This window comes from Vulpes lagopus, chromosome 9 (genome assembly GCF_018345385.1).
Source record: "Vulpes lagopus strain Blue_001 chromosome 9, ASM1834538v1, whole genome shotgun sequence".
NCBI classification, from domain to species: domain Eukaryota; kingdom Metazoa; phylum Chordata; class Mammalia; order Carnivora; family Canidae; genus Vulpes; species Vulpes lagopus.
The window spans coordinates 25,231,766-25,248,817 of record NC_054832.1 but is presented as its reverse complement, the minus strand read 5'-3'; the positions used below and the strand labels follow the sequence as shown (position 1 = coordinate 25,248,817).

General features: G+C 34.4%; 1 protein-coding gene across 3 annotated transcripts in view; it reads right to left on the bottom strand.

The window, feature by feature from the left end:
• Positions 1-17,052, bottom strand: part of CSMD3 (CUB and Sushi multiple domains 3) — a 1,188,176-nt gene that overhangs the window by 652,991 nt on the left and 518,133 nt on the right. For all 3 annotated transcript variants that reach the window (XM_041769740.1, XM_041769741.1, XM_041769742.1), the window contains one exon: positions 1,463-1,587. In XM_041769740.1, coding sequence (XP_041625674.1) covers positions 1,463-1,587 — 125 coding nt within the window. The remainder of the gene's footprint in view (positions 1-1,462; positions 1,588-17,052) is intronic.

The window sequence follows — 17,052 nt, the reverse complement described above, 5'->3', positions numbered from 1 at the left end:
TAACTATTTTGCCTTTATTATTCCCATTTCACTATTTATTTCGAATGTTATTGCACTATATGTCATTTTGTAAGTCTTTGAAAATGAGACAGGTAATGAGTATACATCTAATCTACCTTAACAGAAAAGTTTTACTTAAATCTGAGAAACATCTGGATTCTCTCTTCTTATTATTCTGGGTTGCCATTGCCAAGTGAGTGAAATATACATGTTGCTTTCATTCTATCATTTTCTATTCTCTCACTAATGTTCTGAAATCTGACTTTTCTCCCCATTCTATGAAGTCTTAAGGATTTTGCCATTTTCCAAGTATTTGAGCTTTGGAAAGTGAGTATCTCCTTATGCCTTATTTTTCCATTTCTAAAATGAGGATAATAATGTCTCAATCAATTTGTTTTCAGGATTAAATAAAACAGAATATATTCAGTGGTTAGCCCTTTGCCTGCCACAGAGGATGGTCTAAGAATGTTGCCAATGATGATAATGTTGCAATAACTGGATAATCTTCCATACAATTCCATTTTTCAGTTTCTTCATACTTATTAACAGCCTAAGATTTTTCTAATCTCATGGGCTCATCTTTGAACATCATCTTTGATTCCTTTTTTATCACTTTCTGTTTCTATATCCAGCCAGTTGTCAAATACTTTGTCTTTTTCCCTTTACAGTAAACTCTCAAATCTGCCTCTTCTTTATACCCCAGATAACACCCTTATTACACCTGAGGGGAATCTACAGAGTGTATTGATCAGTGAAAATGTTCCCTGAGGGTGAAGAAGGGCTAATGAAATTCTGAGTACTAAGACACTGAATGAAATGTGCAGAGATGCCATTATTAAAAATAACAACAACAAAGAAGCAATTAAGAGTGCCAGTAAGCCAAGACAAGGTGTTTTCAAACATAGCTTAATAAAGTTTAGACAATAGGGGCTTTACTTAATATATATGGAAATATTTAATTTGTAGAAAGGTGGTCAGAGTAAATCTTATCTGCAATTACTGGTAATATGGGAAGCCAGAGAGTACTCATGGATTTGTCTTAGTTTAAATTAACTGACTACAGAGCTGTGTTCCACCTCCACTGACATCGACATTGCTACTACTGAACACATAAGCAATTACAATGGCAAATCATTCAGACAGAGATAAAATTATGGTTAAAAATAAGGACCTATCAGTGCCTACACAGGGTAATTTGTCATTAAAAAATGCCAACAAAGTCATCAGTGCCTTGTATTGCCTGCTTATATTATTATTGGTATGTTGGGTACTCTTTGGGAACCTAACAGCAGTTCACGCATCAGAGATTTTCAACAATATTGCTATGTACACGGATTGAGTATTTCCTTAAAGACTGTATTACAGCTCAAAGATTTAATTGAAATTTATGTTCAATAGGCTAAAGTTCACACTATTAAAATGTTGTTAAGAGAGCATTTTGATTTTAAAGGTTTTTCTTTACCTTTACACACAGGCCTGTGGTCACTCCAAGCAGCAAAGACCTCAGCTATCCGTTGACAGGTGATGCTCTTAGCACCCTGTAGGACGTAATCTTCATCACAAGAGAATTGCACAGATGATCCAAGGCTAAGATCAAACAGGATTGGACAAAAACAGGATTAGAAGAATATAACATAATGATTAGTCTCCACTTCTACTGGTAATATTCAATAGGTCAAAAATGTTCCATAGTGGCAAAAAGTACCTTTCTACTGGGGGGGGCGAATATATATATATTTATAATTTGTATATAATTTGTGCAAATATATAATAAAATTCAAAAGCATATGAATCTCTTGTAAGTCAGTAACATGCAGATGTTGGTAGGAGCTACATAGACTGTCATCAAATTTATTTATCTTAGTTGTAGAAGCCAAGGTGAAGTAATTGACTAAATCTCCAACCCTAAGTAGGTGGTAAACAGGAAGCAAAAGGTGATCTTCTTGAGTTGAGTCTCAGCACTTATATTCATTGAGGTATTTTTCTCGCAAGTATTTTTATGTGTATTTATTTGGATCAGTATTTGTACATCAACTGATCAATAAATAAATATTTAGGGCTGCAAAATTATGTTGATTGTTTTTTCATATAAAATTCATCCATCATTTATTATTTAACCTACTACAATTTGGATTTTGCTTCCCTTTCCACTGAAAGGGAAGTTTTTAAATGATCATTTTTTAAAAATAATTTCTAAGGGTCATGGATGCTTGCTGAAAGAAAAAAAAGAAAAGAAAAAACCTGACCATGCATTTTCTTTCTTAAAATCCTTGAACAGCAACTCACCAGAAAAAAATAAATAAAATCCAATTTTCTTTATATACCATACAAAACCTTCCAGCAATAAGTCTGGCCAATTTCTCCACCTCATCCCAGTGCCACATGTGAACTGCATGAGCTCCTTGCATGGAGCCTGCTTCTCCCTCTGCCTATATCTCTGCCTCTCTTTCTCTGTGTCTCTTATGAATAAATACAATCTTTTAAAAAATAAAGTTTTATTGAGCACAAATATGCTTTCATTTACATATTATATATGGCTGTTTACATGCTACAGTGTCAGACTTGAGTAGTTGCAATGGAGACTGGCTTACAAACTATGAAATACTGACTATCTAACCCATTATAGAAAAAGCTGGCCAACATATTATTTAGGCTAAAGATGACAAAAAATCTGAATTAGATATGACAAAGAACAGAAAGGTTTAACGTAGGAAAAAGTCTGTGGGTTTTAGAATCTACTCTCCTCTGGAGGCATCTTTTTTTTCTCTCATTATTTCTGTTTACAAAGGGAGGAATGTGACCTGGCACAGTCACCATGGAAAACAGGAGGGAGCTTCCTCAAGAAATTAAAAATAGAATTACCATACCCAGTAATTCCATGGAATATTTACACAAAGAAAACAAAAACACTAACTCAAAAATATATATGCACCCCTATGATTATTGCAGCATAATTTACAATAGCAAGCTATAGAAGCAACCTGGGTGCCCATAATAAACAAATAGATAAGGAAGTTGTGTTATATATACAATGAAATATTACACAGCCATAAAAAAGATGAGACTGTGCCATTTGCAACAACATGAATGTAATTACAGGGTATTAGGCTAGGTGAAATAAGTCAGACAGAGAAAGGCAAATACCATGATTTCACTCATATGTGGAATATAAAAAAATGAATAAACAAAGAATGAGACCTATAAATACAAAAAAACTGATGGATTCCAGAGGACAGATGATTAGGAGGATGGGCAAAATGGGTGTAGGGGAGTGGGAGATACACGGTTCCAGTTATGGGATGAATAAAATGCAAGAATAAAAGGCACAACATAAGGAATAAGTAGTAATAATTGTAATAGTAGCGTATGGTGACAGATGGTGGCTACACTAGAGAAGTTGTACCACTATGTTATATGCTGAAACTAATGTAACACTGTCTGTCAACCTACACTCAAATACTGAAAAGTGGTTCTTTTAAATATAAAACACACTCAGAAAAGTGTACAAAACAAAATACACAGCTCAATGAATTCTCATGAGTTAAATGGCCATACAATTAAGAAATAAATGATTAGGATAACTTGAATGGGGGATCCTAATGATTCCAAGATTGATTTAGTCTGCTCTATAGCCTGAGCAGCCTCACAAGTTTACCTAACAGCCAATCTTTGCCCTTTCTTACTTCCTCTTCTTAATCAATAAAAACTCTATCCTAGTTGAAGTTCAAAAATGTTGGGATTCATTCTTGTCTCATCTTTTTCTTATACTTTCCACATCCACCTTGAGCAAATCCTGTTATCAAGACTTTCAAAATCAAGAACCTAGTATTTCTTACCCCTACAGTGTCACCACCTTGATCCAAGCTACCAGAGTTTCTCATCTATGTTATTGCCAATAGTCCTTTTGCCATGTGGATGCTTTCCTGTTTCTGTTCTTGACTCCCTGAAATCTATCCTTAAATAGCATCTGCAGCAATCATTTTAGAATATTGCCCAAATTATGATTTTCCTCTGTGTTGAATCTTCTAATGCTTCCCCATTTCACTCAGAGCAAAGGCAGTACCCTGACAATGGCCTGCCCATGCTAATTTTCAGAGCTCATTTCCTACCACTTTCTTCCTCAATCTCTACACTTTGGCTACACCAGCTTCCTTGCTCTGGCATGAAAATATAAATCATGTGCTTGCCTCAGGGTCTTTGCATTTACTCTTTTGTTAGTCTGGAAAATGCTTCCTCCATGAGTTCACAGCTCACTTCTGTTTTTCCTTCACATGTGAAATTATTTGTAAGATCCTCTTTGACTATTAATCTTCTAATCCGTAAGATTCTTTCATGTTATTTCCTATACACTATCTGATGCATTATGTATTTGTCTACTCATTGTGCCTCTCATTCTACTTAAAAATCTCCAGGAACTTAGCTATCTTGTTTGCCAACCAGTCAAATATATCCCACTATATAGCAATGTATTAAGTGTGCATAGATATGTAATATATATATATATATATATATGTATATATATATATGAGAAAGAGAAAGAGACTGAATATTTTTACTATATATGTATAATAAAATATATATATATATCTTTAATAATGCAGAGAGATAATCTCAGATGCTTTATTCCAGAGATACCCTATCTCTATAATTGGACAAATTATTCTTGGGTAGGATACTCTGAAGGTTATTAAATTGTTTAAAATCCACATGCACTCATCTCCTACCATGGACCCATTTGCCATGTTCCAGAAACAGTGAAGAAAGTAATGTGAATGGAGTAAAGCAAATAAAGGAGACCAGTGTATGAAATTTAGTTAACGAGGTGATTTGAGATTAGATCATTAATGAATTTGTAGACAATAGTAAGGATTTTTACTTTTACTCTGAAAGAAAAGAGCAGTTCTTGTAAGAGTATGAGGTCAAGGAATGACGTTGCTACGTTATGTTGTAAAGTAATCATATGGGCTTCTAGGTAAAGAATAAACTTTAAGGGAGCAAAAGTGAAAGAAAGCGTTTGGTTAGCAAACTATTGCAGTGATCCTTGCTCTTATGGAGATGATATGATAGTGACTTACACTCAAGAGGTTAGCGATTAGAAACCAGTGATAGATTTAAAAAATATATATTTTCTTACGAAAAGAAAGAAATAAATCTTATTTAAGTAGCAAGTGTTTGAGCTTGTTTTTTCTGATTACATCAAACTAATACACAGCTTGGAGACAGACACTTTGTAATAATAAACACATAAGTGCTCTGTTACTATACCAAAGAGGATCAGTGATGAGCATTGAAGTTTCTACCCACTTTCTTATGAATTCAAAGTAACAATTCTAGTGAATACAACAGGGGACGTAGTTTAGAGCTGTGGTCAATAGTTTCAACTAAAGAGTCAGAGAGAAATTCAGATCCTAACTCTTCTCTTATTCAAATTTACAGCTTTGAGAAGATAAAAATGTCTGAAAGTCTCAGCTTCCTCATCTGTTGTTATCATGTCATGAAATATCATTTATCAAGTACACAGTAACTCACATACAGAAGACTCAGTTATCCCCCTCAATCATGGAAATAGTTTGTTCATTCCTTCCCCACTATTGAAGGAAAGAATCTTTACTGGGCATCTGCAAATACTTCCTTTTTGGATCACAGCTACAATCTAATAGACTCTAGACCGAAAATATTAAACGATAAAACAACACAGAGAGGGCAGAGATCAGTGGAATAGGAAGACTCTTCAGAAGAATCCAGGCCCAATAAAACCTAGAAAATGGATATCTTCAACAAATACACTGTTTTTTTAGCTTATGGACCACTTTAATATTTGAGTCAAACTTAAAAACCTTAAAGCTGAGTTTCATTAAAAATATGTATTTCTGTGAAAGTATTGTTATACTAAAGATAAGTTGTATCCACTGTAGTTTCTGTCACCACTAAAGAGACATCTGCCCTGACCAGCTACATAAACCCTTCACTTTGGTAGCTTACTCCGTCTGATAGAACATTCCAAAATAAATGATAATTATTTTTTAATTTCAAAGTATGGAATCATCAAACATATGATATACAATGACATAGCTGGAAAAACAGTGTTAATCTTCACCGTGATTATATTGGCTTGCATTTAAGCACTATCATCTTTTTGAAAATTGTAGTGTTTTAAAAAACACACTATAATATCAAAGCTGTCAGTGAAAAAATATGTGAATTTTTTAAAATATGTAATTTTCCTATTCTAACCCAAGAGAACTCATATAACTTTATTTATATATAAATAAAATATGAAGCAAATGCAGAGATTTGGAAGGCCCAATGATGGTGATTGGGTCAGAGAAAAGAATATATGAAATAAGGGGGCAAAAGAGTCTTGAGAGCTTTGCATTAAGAGTGAATGTAGGGATCCCTGGGTGGCGCAGCGGTTTGGCGCCTGCCTTTGGCCCAGGGCACGATCCTGGAGACCCAGGATCGAATCCCACGTCGGGCTCCCGGTGCATGGAGCCTGCTTCTCCCTCTGCCTATGTCTCTGCCTCTCTCTCTCTCTCTCTCTCTGTGACTATCATAAATAAATAAATTAAAAAAAAAAAAAAGAGTGAATGTGTATTTAAGGGTTTTGTTTTGTTATTATTTATTTATTTATTTATTTATTTATTTATTTATTTATTTATTTTTGGTTAATGTAAAGGTCCAGAGAATTTTCTGACACATAGATAAATACCTCACTAAAGCAGGTGTATATTTTTCAAAATTATCACTGTGTAAGTAGAAACTACCCAGGCATAAAGATTGACATAAAAATTAATGCATCTGCAAACCATTTCTGAAGAAAAAAATCAAAATAGTGAGCATGCAGAAAATAACTATTATCAAAATGACCTCAATAATATCTGTTTAATATTTTTGAAAATTAAGTTATTCTCTAAATGTATTTAAATTAATAATTTCAAAAATGATTAATTGTGCATCAGAAAATCAGGTTATTTTTACCAAAATGTGATTTGGAATAGGAACTTTTTACAATATGATTTTTTTCTCTTTTAAAATTACAAAGTTATTTGGGATTGTTGTAGAATATTTTGAGAATAAAGATTAGGAAAAAAAGGGAAAATTATTTTAAGCTCTACACTGTTAACCTGTTTTTAATCTAATTCCAAAATTCCTATTCTTTTCTTATTCATGTTCATTCTCTTGTCCTTCCTACTGTAAAAACAGAGTAATTGTGGCTCCTTATGTAAGGGCTATTTCTCTACCTGATTTAAAGCTTTTATTTTATTTTATTTTATTTTAAATTATATATTTGAAAGAGAGGAAGAGCACACACACATGCAGGGGGAGGGGCAGGCAGAGTGAGAAAAAGGCTCTCCACTGAGCAAGGCACCCGATGAAGGACTCAATCCCAGGACCTTGAGATCATGACCTGAGCAGAAGGCAGACACTTAACCAACTAAGCCACCGAGGTGTCCCTATCTACCTGATTTTAGATTCAGTAATGTCTCTCCTTTGTACCATCGGTTATTCTTTCTTTCTTAAATATTCTATATGTCATCTTAAGTTGGAAACAAAAGCAATAGCATTAAGCCACTTACTATAAATTTGTGGAAATTATATATATGTTCATACAATTTAAGGTGATGGTTAATTGCCTTGTTTTGAAAATATATTGTTTATGATTCTAAAATATATTGATAGTTTTTTTTTTCCAGATATCTTAAAATATTTTTAACTTATCTCAAAACTTTTCTTCAAAAGAAAAAAGAACGCCATGGTCTTTTTATATGTACTGCTCATCTATTTCATTGTCCTTACAAAATTAATACCATTCCTTTCCAAAGATAGTATCAGCAGAACCAAGTCTATGCCAAATGCCAGGAAAATTCAATTTAGCATTCATACACTTTGATATTTTAGTCTTCTGCTTTACTGTCTTCTTTGCACTATGGTAATGATCAGTTTGGATACTGTCCCTGGCTTGTGCAATGCTGCAGTGTTAAAAGTCACTCACTACCTCAAGCAATATTGAAACCAAGTAACTACTCTCTGTCTCCCCAAACTTGGACTTCTGTGTTCATTTAAAGGAAACCTATAAGGTAATACTGCTACCTGCCCCCACCTTCCAATACTTCATTACACTTCAGCCTAAATTCTATCCCTAGGAGTAAATCCTTCTTATGGTTTTATGCATTTACCTCTATGAAACAACACAATAGCTTGAGAAATGGAGGAATTCCAAATAGGACAATATCCTAGGAAAAGGAACAATCCCAAAAGAATAGTTTGTTCAGAAAGAAACACAAGACCACTAACTGAGCACATTAATGTGGATTTTCACATAAGAATATCTCTTCAAAAAAAAAAAATAAAAAGAACAGCTCGTTATTAGTTAAATAGCTAACTAAACTAAAAGTAAAGCCATTAAAATGAGTTACAATTCTACACGTTGAGAGAAAAGGATAATGGTGAAGCCCTTTCTTCAACTTCCAAAATTAACTGGGAACATCTCTTCAGATCAACTCTTCAAAATTTCTTCCTCGAAAGTCCTTGCTACTGTACCAAATAAGATTTCAAAGTTTTAAAACTCAGTATAATTATTAAAAAATAACACTAAAAAATCTTATTTCTATCTTGATATTTATTTTCTTTTATTTTCCTTTCTTTTCTTTTTCTTTTCTTTTCCTTCTTTTCTTTCTTTTCTTTTCCTGGAGTTTAGGAGATAAATCCTTGCCAGTGTGTTCTTTCTTTCTTTCTTTCTTTCTTTCTTTCTTTCTTTCTTTCTTTCTTTCTCTTTCTTTCTTTCTTTCACATCTTGTAGTCAACATTCACTAGGTCAAGTTTTGTTTCTTGATTGAGAATGACTTTTTAATAGATTTTTAATCCTGGACTGGCTCAGTGGTTTTACATTACAAGTGAAGTACTGTATAGATCTCTAACTGTTATAAAGTAAGAGAGGGGCACATAGTAGGATAATAACATTCTTTGATCAAAAGAAAAATAAGGAACAAATTAGCAAATAGTGCTTTTGCAAGTTAGTAGTAAGAAAAGGGTTAGGAAGAACAAAATATTCAGAAAAATCACAATATACAATATACCTCAATGACAAAATTTATCTAAAAAGATGAACCAAAACTGTTGTACTGTGACAAAAATGTTTTATGAGACAAAGTTAAATTAAGAATAATAAACTTTTCAAATAGTATTCATTGAAAAGCTATAATAGATGTGGCACTAGTTTTGAAGCTATGCTCCTAGGAAAGTGGCTGATGCAATTAGAAATTAGAATTTCATTATAGAATCCCTGAAAACCAAAATACAAAATAAAAATTAGTGACAAGGGACACCTGGGTGGCTCAGTGGTTGAGCATCTGCCTTTGGCTCAGGGCATGATCCCGGGGTCCTGGGATCGAGTCCCACATCAGGCTTCCTGCAGGCAGCCTGCTTCTCCCTTTGCCTGTGTCTCTGCCTCTCTCTTTCTCTCTCTCTCTCTCTCTCTCTCTCTGTGTGTGTCTCTCATGAATGCATAAATAAAATCTTTAAAAAAGAATGAGTGACAAAAGTAAGGTCTAAAAAGCTTTAATGCTATGGTGTTAGGTTAGCAAGTTTACTAATCATTTCTACCACATGCTGTTTTGTATTCCACATGAAAGCATATCCATAAAATGTGCTTTGGATAGGCAGTGCCATACAGAAAGGTAAAGTTAACATTGCACTTTTAACTGTACCTATTTTAACTGTGCTATTATACTCCTCTTCCCCACATCCCTGCACTCATATCAGCTATGAACTATGTAATGCAATGAAGATAACCTTATTTAATTTTTCAGAGCTTACATTGTTATTAAACTTTTAATATTGGTAACCGATTCAATGCAAGAAGTCCCCCAAGGGACTATGATTTTCTGTTTAAGAATAGCTGTCATAAAGGAATAAACCAACTGAAGTGGAGGTTTAAACAAAATCACATCTACCTCAAAGTAAGAACACATTCCAGAGGCATCAATGAATTGAACCTGGAATACACAGTTTTGTTTTGTTTTGTAATCTTAGAATACTTTTTTAAAAGAATATTAACAATTAATATTTGAATAGGGTATTCTAGTTTACAAAGCTCTTATCTGTATAAAATCCCATTTGATCTACTCTTGTAGCAGTTATCAATGTCATTTATCCTCTAGCCAAAGAAATAAAAAGCTACAAGAGTAATCCACAAGGAACTCTGTAAGTAATATTTAAAGCGCAAAGACTAACACAGAATGCAACTATCTCATTGTTTGTGAAACACTTAATGCTTTATAGATTGGAAAGGCCACTTAGATTGAACACTGACTACCCACATTTAATATTTGTATTTTAAATCCTACATGGAGATGCTTATAATTAATAAAAAATTATTGCAAATGTCAGTAATGCAAATTTGGCATATTAAGTTGCTACTGCCATGTTAGGCCTAGAATATGCAATAAACTCAATTTTACACATTCACTTTTACTAGCATTATGGCCCAATGAGGAAAATTTCGAGCAGATTGGATTAGATGATCTCTAGGTGCATTCTAGCTTAACAATCCATGAATCAATATGCTTCTTATTAAAGTAAAATGCCACAACAAATATACCTCAAATATTTCATTGTATTTTCATATAGTTATGCCTCTTTAATGATTAAAGAGTGTTTACCTTTAAGGTGTGGTGCGCTTAACTTTTAAATCATTCTAACATAATGACTGTGCTATAATGCAGTTCCTCTAATATATATATCATGAAAATTATATTTTCTTGATTAAACTACTGCAATTAATGCCTCCATTTACAGGGGAAAATATCTTTCCAGTAAACAACAGAAACTAAAACCGAAATCAAGAACTTGTGATTTCATAAGCATTAGGCAAGTCTGTGTCACCTTTCTGAAGTCCAAAACAGGAACTGGAGAATACAGAGTGACACAGAAAATACCAGATCCCTCTGAGGTTTTGTTTGTTTGTTTCCCAGCTTTAAAATTCAGGAAAAGGGTAAAAATAAATATTGTAATAAAATACAAATAGTTATATAAAATATTATCAAGTAGTATATGGCAATAAAGAATATCTGTAAAAAAAAAAAAAGAATATCTGTAATTCAAAATTTGGCTACGGAATTCTTTTAACTTTAAAAGAAAAATAAGTGCCAGGGATTTCTATGGGAATATGACACACAATAAATGGTTCCAAGTTTTCATTGCAGCCCTGCTACTTAACACAATATATCTTACATGACTGTTAAGGAAGACAAGGTCTTGTTTCTTTCACCTTTTTCACTAACTCTCCATCAACTGCGAGGTCACTTGGAGACCACAAGGCACAAAACTAGAGAAATACAGAGTGTACCATGCTCTGATTCTCTGGATTGTAAATAGGAGAAGAGCTATGATTTCTGCACAAGTAGAAATGAATGAGTGAATCTACTACCTTAAAATGATTAACTATATTTGAGAAGTTAAACATAGAGTGATAAAATCATATTATTTCAGATATTTTAAAGAATTTAAAATTCTTTCATGGTCAGATTAGTTCCCAGTATGTCACACTACATGAGTTCCAAGAGTATGAACTAGTGAGAGGTTAAAAACAGTTGTGCCCTTGGAGTAAAAAGTTTGAAGCTAAAGAAAATCTAAAATCACCCCTACAGACAGCAGACAGGTATACAGAATTATGCTGAAGGGCTGGGAAGAATGGTAGGGACTTTTATGAAGCGCTGGGATATAAGCTAAAACCTGTAAGCTCGCAAAGGGAAAAATTATGTCTCATTCTTCCTTTTATCTCCTACATCTGGAGTCTAGCCCAGTGTCTGCTACTTAAGTACAAAGGAGGTAGTTGAGGTGTGAAAGAAAGGCTAGGGTAAGGCATACTAGTTTAGATGCAGAGCCAGGAGAGATTTGCTGATTTGCTAGCACTCTGCAATATAGTTACAAATACCATATTGTCTGTCTGGACTCTGACAATGGATGGAGAAGTAGGTGGTTCATGCAACAGGTCTTACTAAAATACAAAATAAAATGCCAGCATGTATTTTTTTGTACATTTTTCTGTCCTATCTTTTACTGCATAAAATTGCAGATCCTAAACTGTATTTAACATGTCAGGTTGGGGTGCAGTGAACACAGAGGTGGCTGCGGTGGACTTCAAATTTTTGAAGGAAACACAAACATCTATCTTGCATCACACAAACCACTAGTTTGAAGGAGGTCACAGTTTTAACATTAGATCACTATGTTTCTCTCAATGACATCAGATCTTTGTGAAGCTGGATTTTCAGTGGTTGCTGAAATAAAAGGCAGGTGCTGCACCATTTCACCGTGAAACAGGAAATAAGAGTGATAATATCCGATCTGATTCAAGGTTTGAGAAGCTGAGCAATGCACAATAGTGTTAGGGTGTTAGAACATAAATTTATAAGATAAAATGGCAGTGTTAGATATTTTTTTGGGCCTGGGAACCATTAAGCAAATTAACAATGCACCAAAGTTACTGTGATCCAAAAGAAATGGTAACTTTTTGTGTTAAAACATTATATCCCATAATATAGTTCCACTTATTTTTGGATAGCAGCATCGTTCAGTGTGTCTGGAGCCATTGATATTGTAATCCCAGGAGGTTGGGTCTTGTTATCTATTCAGACATATTGAGCCTACTTCATGGGTCTGAAGGTGAAGCTCAATAAATTGAATTTTTATACTGAAACTTTTAGATGATTCCAATAAGAAGATTGAGAATGAACTTACACCTGAAACTAATATTACACTGTATGTTAACTCAATGTAATTTAAATAAAAACATAGAAAAAGAATGAACAACTTAGTGGCTAGCTGGAAATATGGATTAAGTGGATCTACCAATAAAGCAAGTACTTGGTCAAGATATGTTTTAGAAATGCTAGGTACTATTAGGTATCATAAAAAGCTCTACCGATGTTACATATTGCTTTATGGTAGAAAATGAGGGTCAGTCATGGTCTGGTTGCTTTCTACCTCTTTCACCTTATCTTCCATAATCTATGTACCCATCTCCAACTTTGCACACTACCTCATTCCTATTCCTCATGCACACATGGTAAACCACCCTTCTAGACACCCATTTATTCACCCACTTAGTTGCAAGCACTTTTTTTTTCACCTTTTAAAGTGTACAATTACTGGGTTTTACTATATTCTCTAAGTTATACAACAGTACTATCTAATTTCAGAATATTTTTATTACTGAAACTCTATTTTTATTATGAAACTCCATACCTGTTAATATTCACTCCACATTACCCCCTTGGTGGCCAGCCCATCCAGTGGCCTCACAATAGGGTCACAAGGTGTCACAAGAGTCACAGGTGCTTGCAATCGGATAAGCAGGGTGAGCCAGATGAGAATCTTGAATGTGTGTGGGGGGGGATGCCTGCAGGGCAATTGCTTACTCTGTGACACATGACTTCAACCTCCTTCTCACAAATCTTTATCTCTGTTTTGATATGTTCTGATAATCACCTGAATGTCCCACAGAAAGATTACAAATTCAAAGTGTCCTAAAGTGAACTGATCTTCTTGTGGAAATCTGTTCCTCTTCCTTCATTTCCAATCTTAGTTCATAATACTCTAATCAATTTCATCATCCAAGACAGAAACTTACTACACTGCCAAACGTGTATTCACTATTTGTTTATTCAATATATATTCATTGAGTGTATTACATAGGAGTTACAACCTTAAATGTCTAACAGACAATCTAAGCCAAAAAGTTGATCATGAATAGATATCTGCTTGACTAAAGCTATTTATATTCTGAGAGAATTTTATTATTATTATTTTTAAAATTTTATTTATTTTAGAAAGAGAGAGCACACAAGTGGGGGCAGGGAGAGAGAGAGAGAGAGAGAGAGAGAGAGAGAGAATCCTCCAGCAGATGCCCCAGCGAGCATCGAGCCCAACAGAAGACTTGATCCCAGGACCCTGAGATCATGACCTGAGCTGAAATAAAGAATTGGCCTCTTAACCAACTGAGCCACCCAGGTGGCCCTAAATTTCTTTTTTTTATGAAATACGATGCAGTCCCAACAAAACAGAATGCTTGCTGACCATGATTGTTGTATCTTTGATATGTTAGGTTCTATGCAATGGGGATACAGGGGATACAATATTGAAAGAAGACATTACACCCTCCTCTCAACAAGTTTATGGACATAAGAAAAGACACACAGAAATAATAAATCACAGTACCATATTTGAAGTATGGAGATTATTTTAGAAAAAGAAAGGTAAAGTCCCTAATAAAGGCTGGTTGAGGTTGAAACCTGAACTTGATACTGGAGGTTGAGGAGATGTAGCCAAACCCAGAATGAAAAGACAGACATTCTAGGTAAGTAATGTAGCATATAAAATTTGCAAGTGGTTTCAGACATGACAGATTCTGGGAACCATAATAGTTGACTATGGTTAGCCTATTCAGTCTGTGTGTATATGCATGTGTGAGTGGAATTTGAAAGTGGGGGTGGGATGGATAAGGGGAAAAACATTGGTAATATATAAGATTAGAGAACAAAACTGAGATTAAATCATAAAATTCCCGTCTATATCTGCCAGTCTCTACCTGTTTCCTTTCAATAATTATCCCTTTCTCTTTAAGCAGAACCCTGACTTATTCAGAATATCTTCATGCCAGCCCCAGACAAGATCCCCATTTAGTTTAAACCGGTTATATTAATCGCATTCACTAGGCTATTGATTGTTTCAAAGGTGTGCATGCCAAGCATTTCTGGACAATGAAATAGAATTTGGCTAAGACTTTTCTTCCTGAACAAAAATACAAGGTCTCAAAAAGAGAAAACTCTTTGATGTTAGTCTTTCTTCCTTTTTTTTTTTTTTTTTTTTAAAGAGGAATTGATATCTGGAACAAGGGTATTAACAGCCATCTTATCGTCATGAGACAATCAACAAGAGGCTCAAAACTAATATGCTAAGAATAATGAAGGGGAATGATTTATAAAGAGAGAAAGAGGTTCAGTCTCCAACAAATTCTCTCCCATGCTTCTCATCTATCTGGAAAACTTCTACTCATTTCCAGAACAAGATGAAGATGTCATCTCCTTTGAGACAGCTTTTCCCACCTGTAGCCCCCAAAGAGTTAATCATCTATTTCTCTGTATATTAGATATGTATCTAGTTGTACTTATCACAGTGCATTATAATTTTTTTAATTCCCAGGCAGAGGGAGAAGCAGGCTCCATGCAGGGAGCCTGACATGGGACTCCATCCTGGGTCTCCAGGATCATGTCCTGGGCTGAAGGTGGTGCTAAACTGCTTAGCCACCCAGGCTGCCCAAAAAACTCCCTTTCCAACTCGGTGTCTGTAGCAACTGGCTATGAAGATGGGGGCATAGATACCTTCTAAGTTACTGCTTTCATTTATTTTGGGTATATTCCCAGAAGTAAAATTGCTGGATCATATGGTAGCTCTATTTTTAATTTTTTGAGGATCCTCCATACTGTTTTCCATAGTGACTATTCAAATTTACAATCCAAACAACAGTGAAAAAGGGTTCACTTTTTTCCACATCCTGCTAGCATTTGTCATCTCTTATCTTTTTAATGATGGCCATTCTAACAGATGTGGGGTTATATCTCACTGTAGTTTTAAACTGAATTTCTCCAATGTTTAGTAATATTGAGTATGTTAGTAATCTTTTAACGTACATATTGGCCATCTGTATATCTCCTTTGGAGAAATGTCTATTCAGGTCCTTTGCTCATTTTTTTAAGTGGATGATTATTATTATCATTATTTTTGCCATTAAGTTGCATGAGTTCTTTATAAATTTTGGATATTTGACACTTATGAAGTACATGGATTGCAATTTTTTTTCTCACCTCAAAATTCATCTTTTCACTTTGTTGATGGTTTCTTGTTCTGTAGTTAGTTTGATGTCATCACACTTATTTTTTATTCACTTATTTATTTTTAAGATTTTTTTTAATTTATTCATGAGAGACACAGAGAGAAAGGCAGAGACACAGGCAGAGGGAGAAGCAGGCCCCATTCAGGGAGCCTGATGTGGGACTCAATCCCGGGACTCCAGGGTCATGCCCTGGGCCGAAGGCAGGCGCTAAATCACTGAGCCACCCAGGGATCCCCCATCACACTTATTTTTACTTTTGTTCTTTTGCTTTTTGTGTCAGATTAAAAAAACCATCCCCAAGACCTGAGTTAGGAGTTTTATTCCTATGATTTCTTCTAGGAATTCTGTGGCTTCAGGTTTAACACTTCAGTCCTTAATCAAATGTGAGTTAGTTTTTGTGACTGGTGTAAGATATAAGCTCAATTTTAGTCTTTGACATGTGACTATCCAATTACCGCACACCATTTATAGAAGAGGCTGTCTTTTCTCCATTGTGTATCCATCATTCCCTTGTCAAATGCTTGGTTTATTTCTGGGCCACAATTCTGTTTCACTGATCTACTTGTCTGTTTTTACGCTAATACCATACTGTTTTGATGACTGTAGCTACATAATATAGCTTGAAATCAGGAAGTGTGATACCTTCTGCTTTGTTCTTCTTTCTCAGAATGTTCTTTGCTATGTGAGGTCTTTTGTGTCTCCATATAAATTTTAGGAGTGCTTTTCCTACTTCTGTAAAAAAACATCATTAGAATCTTGCTTTAAAAGCATTTATCTTTGAGTATATTTGACACACAATGTTACATTAATTTCAGATGTACAACATAGTTATTCAAGAACTCTGTATGTTATATTTTTCTCACAAGTGTTGCTACTATCATCATAACTTATTATAATAAAATTGACTATATTTCCTATGCTGTACATATATTCTGGTGGCTTAATCTATCTGTAACTGGAAACCTGGGTCTCCCACTCCCCTTCACCTATTTTGACCATCCCCCTTCTCCCCTCTGCCAACCACCAGTTTGTTCTCTGTATTGTAAGTCTGATTATTTTCATTTGTTTACAGATTTGTTTATTTGTTTGTTTAGATTCCCATATAAGTAAGATCATATGTTGTCTTTGTCGGTCTGACTTATTTCATCTCTAGGTAC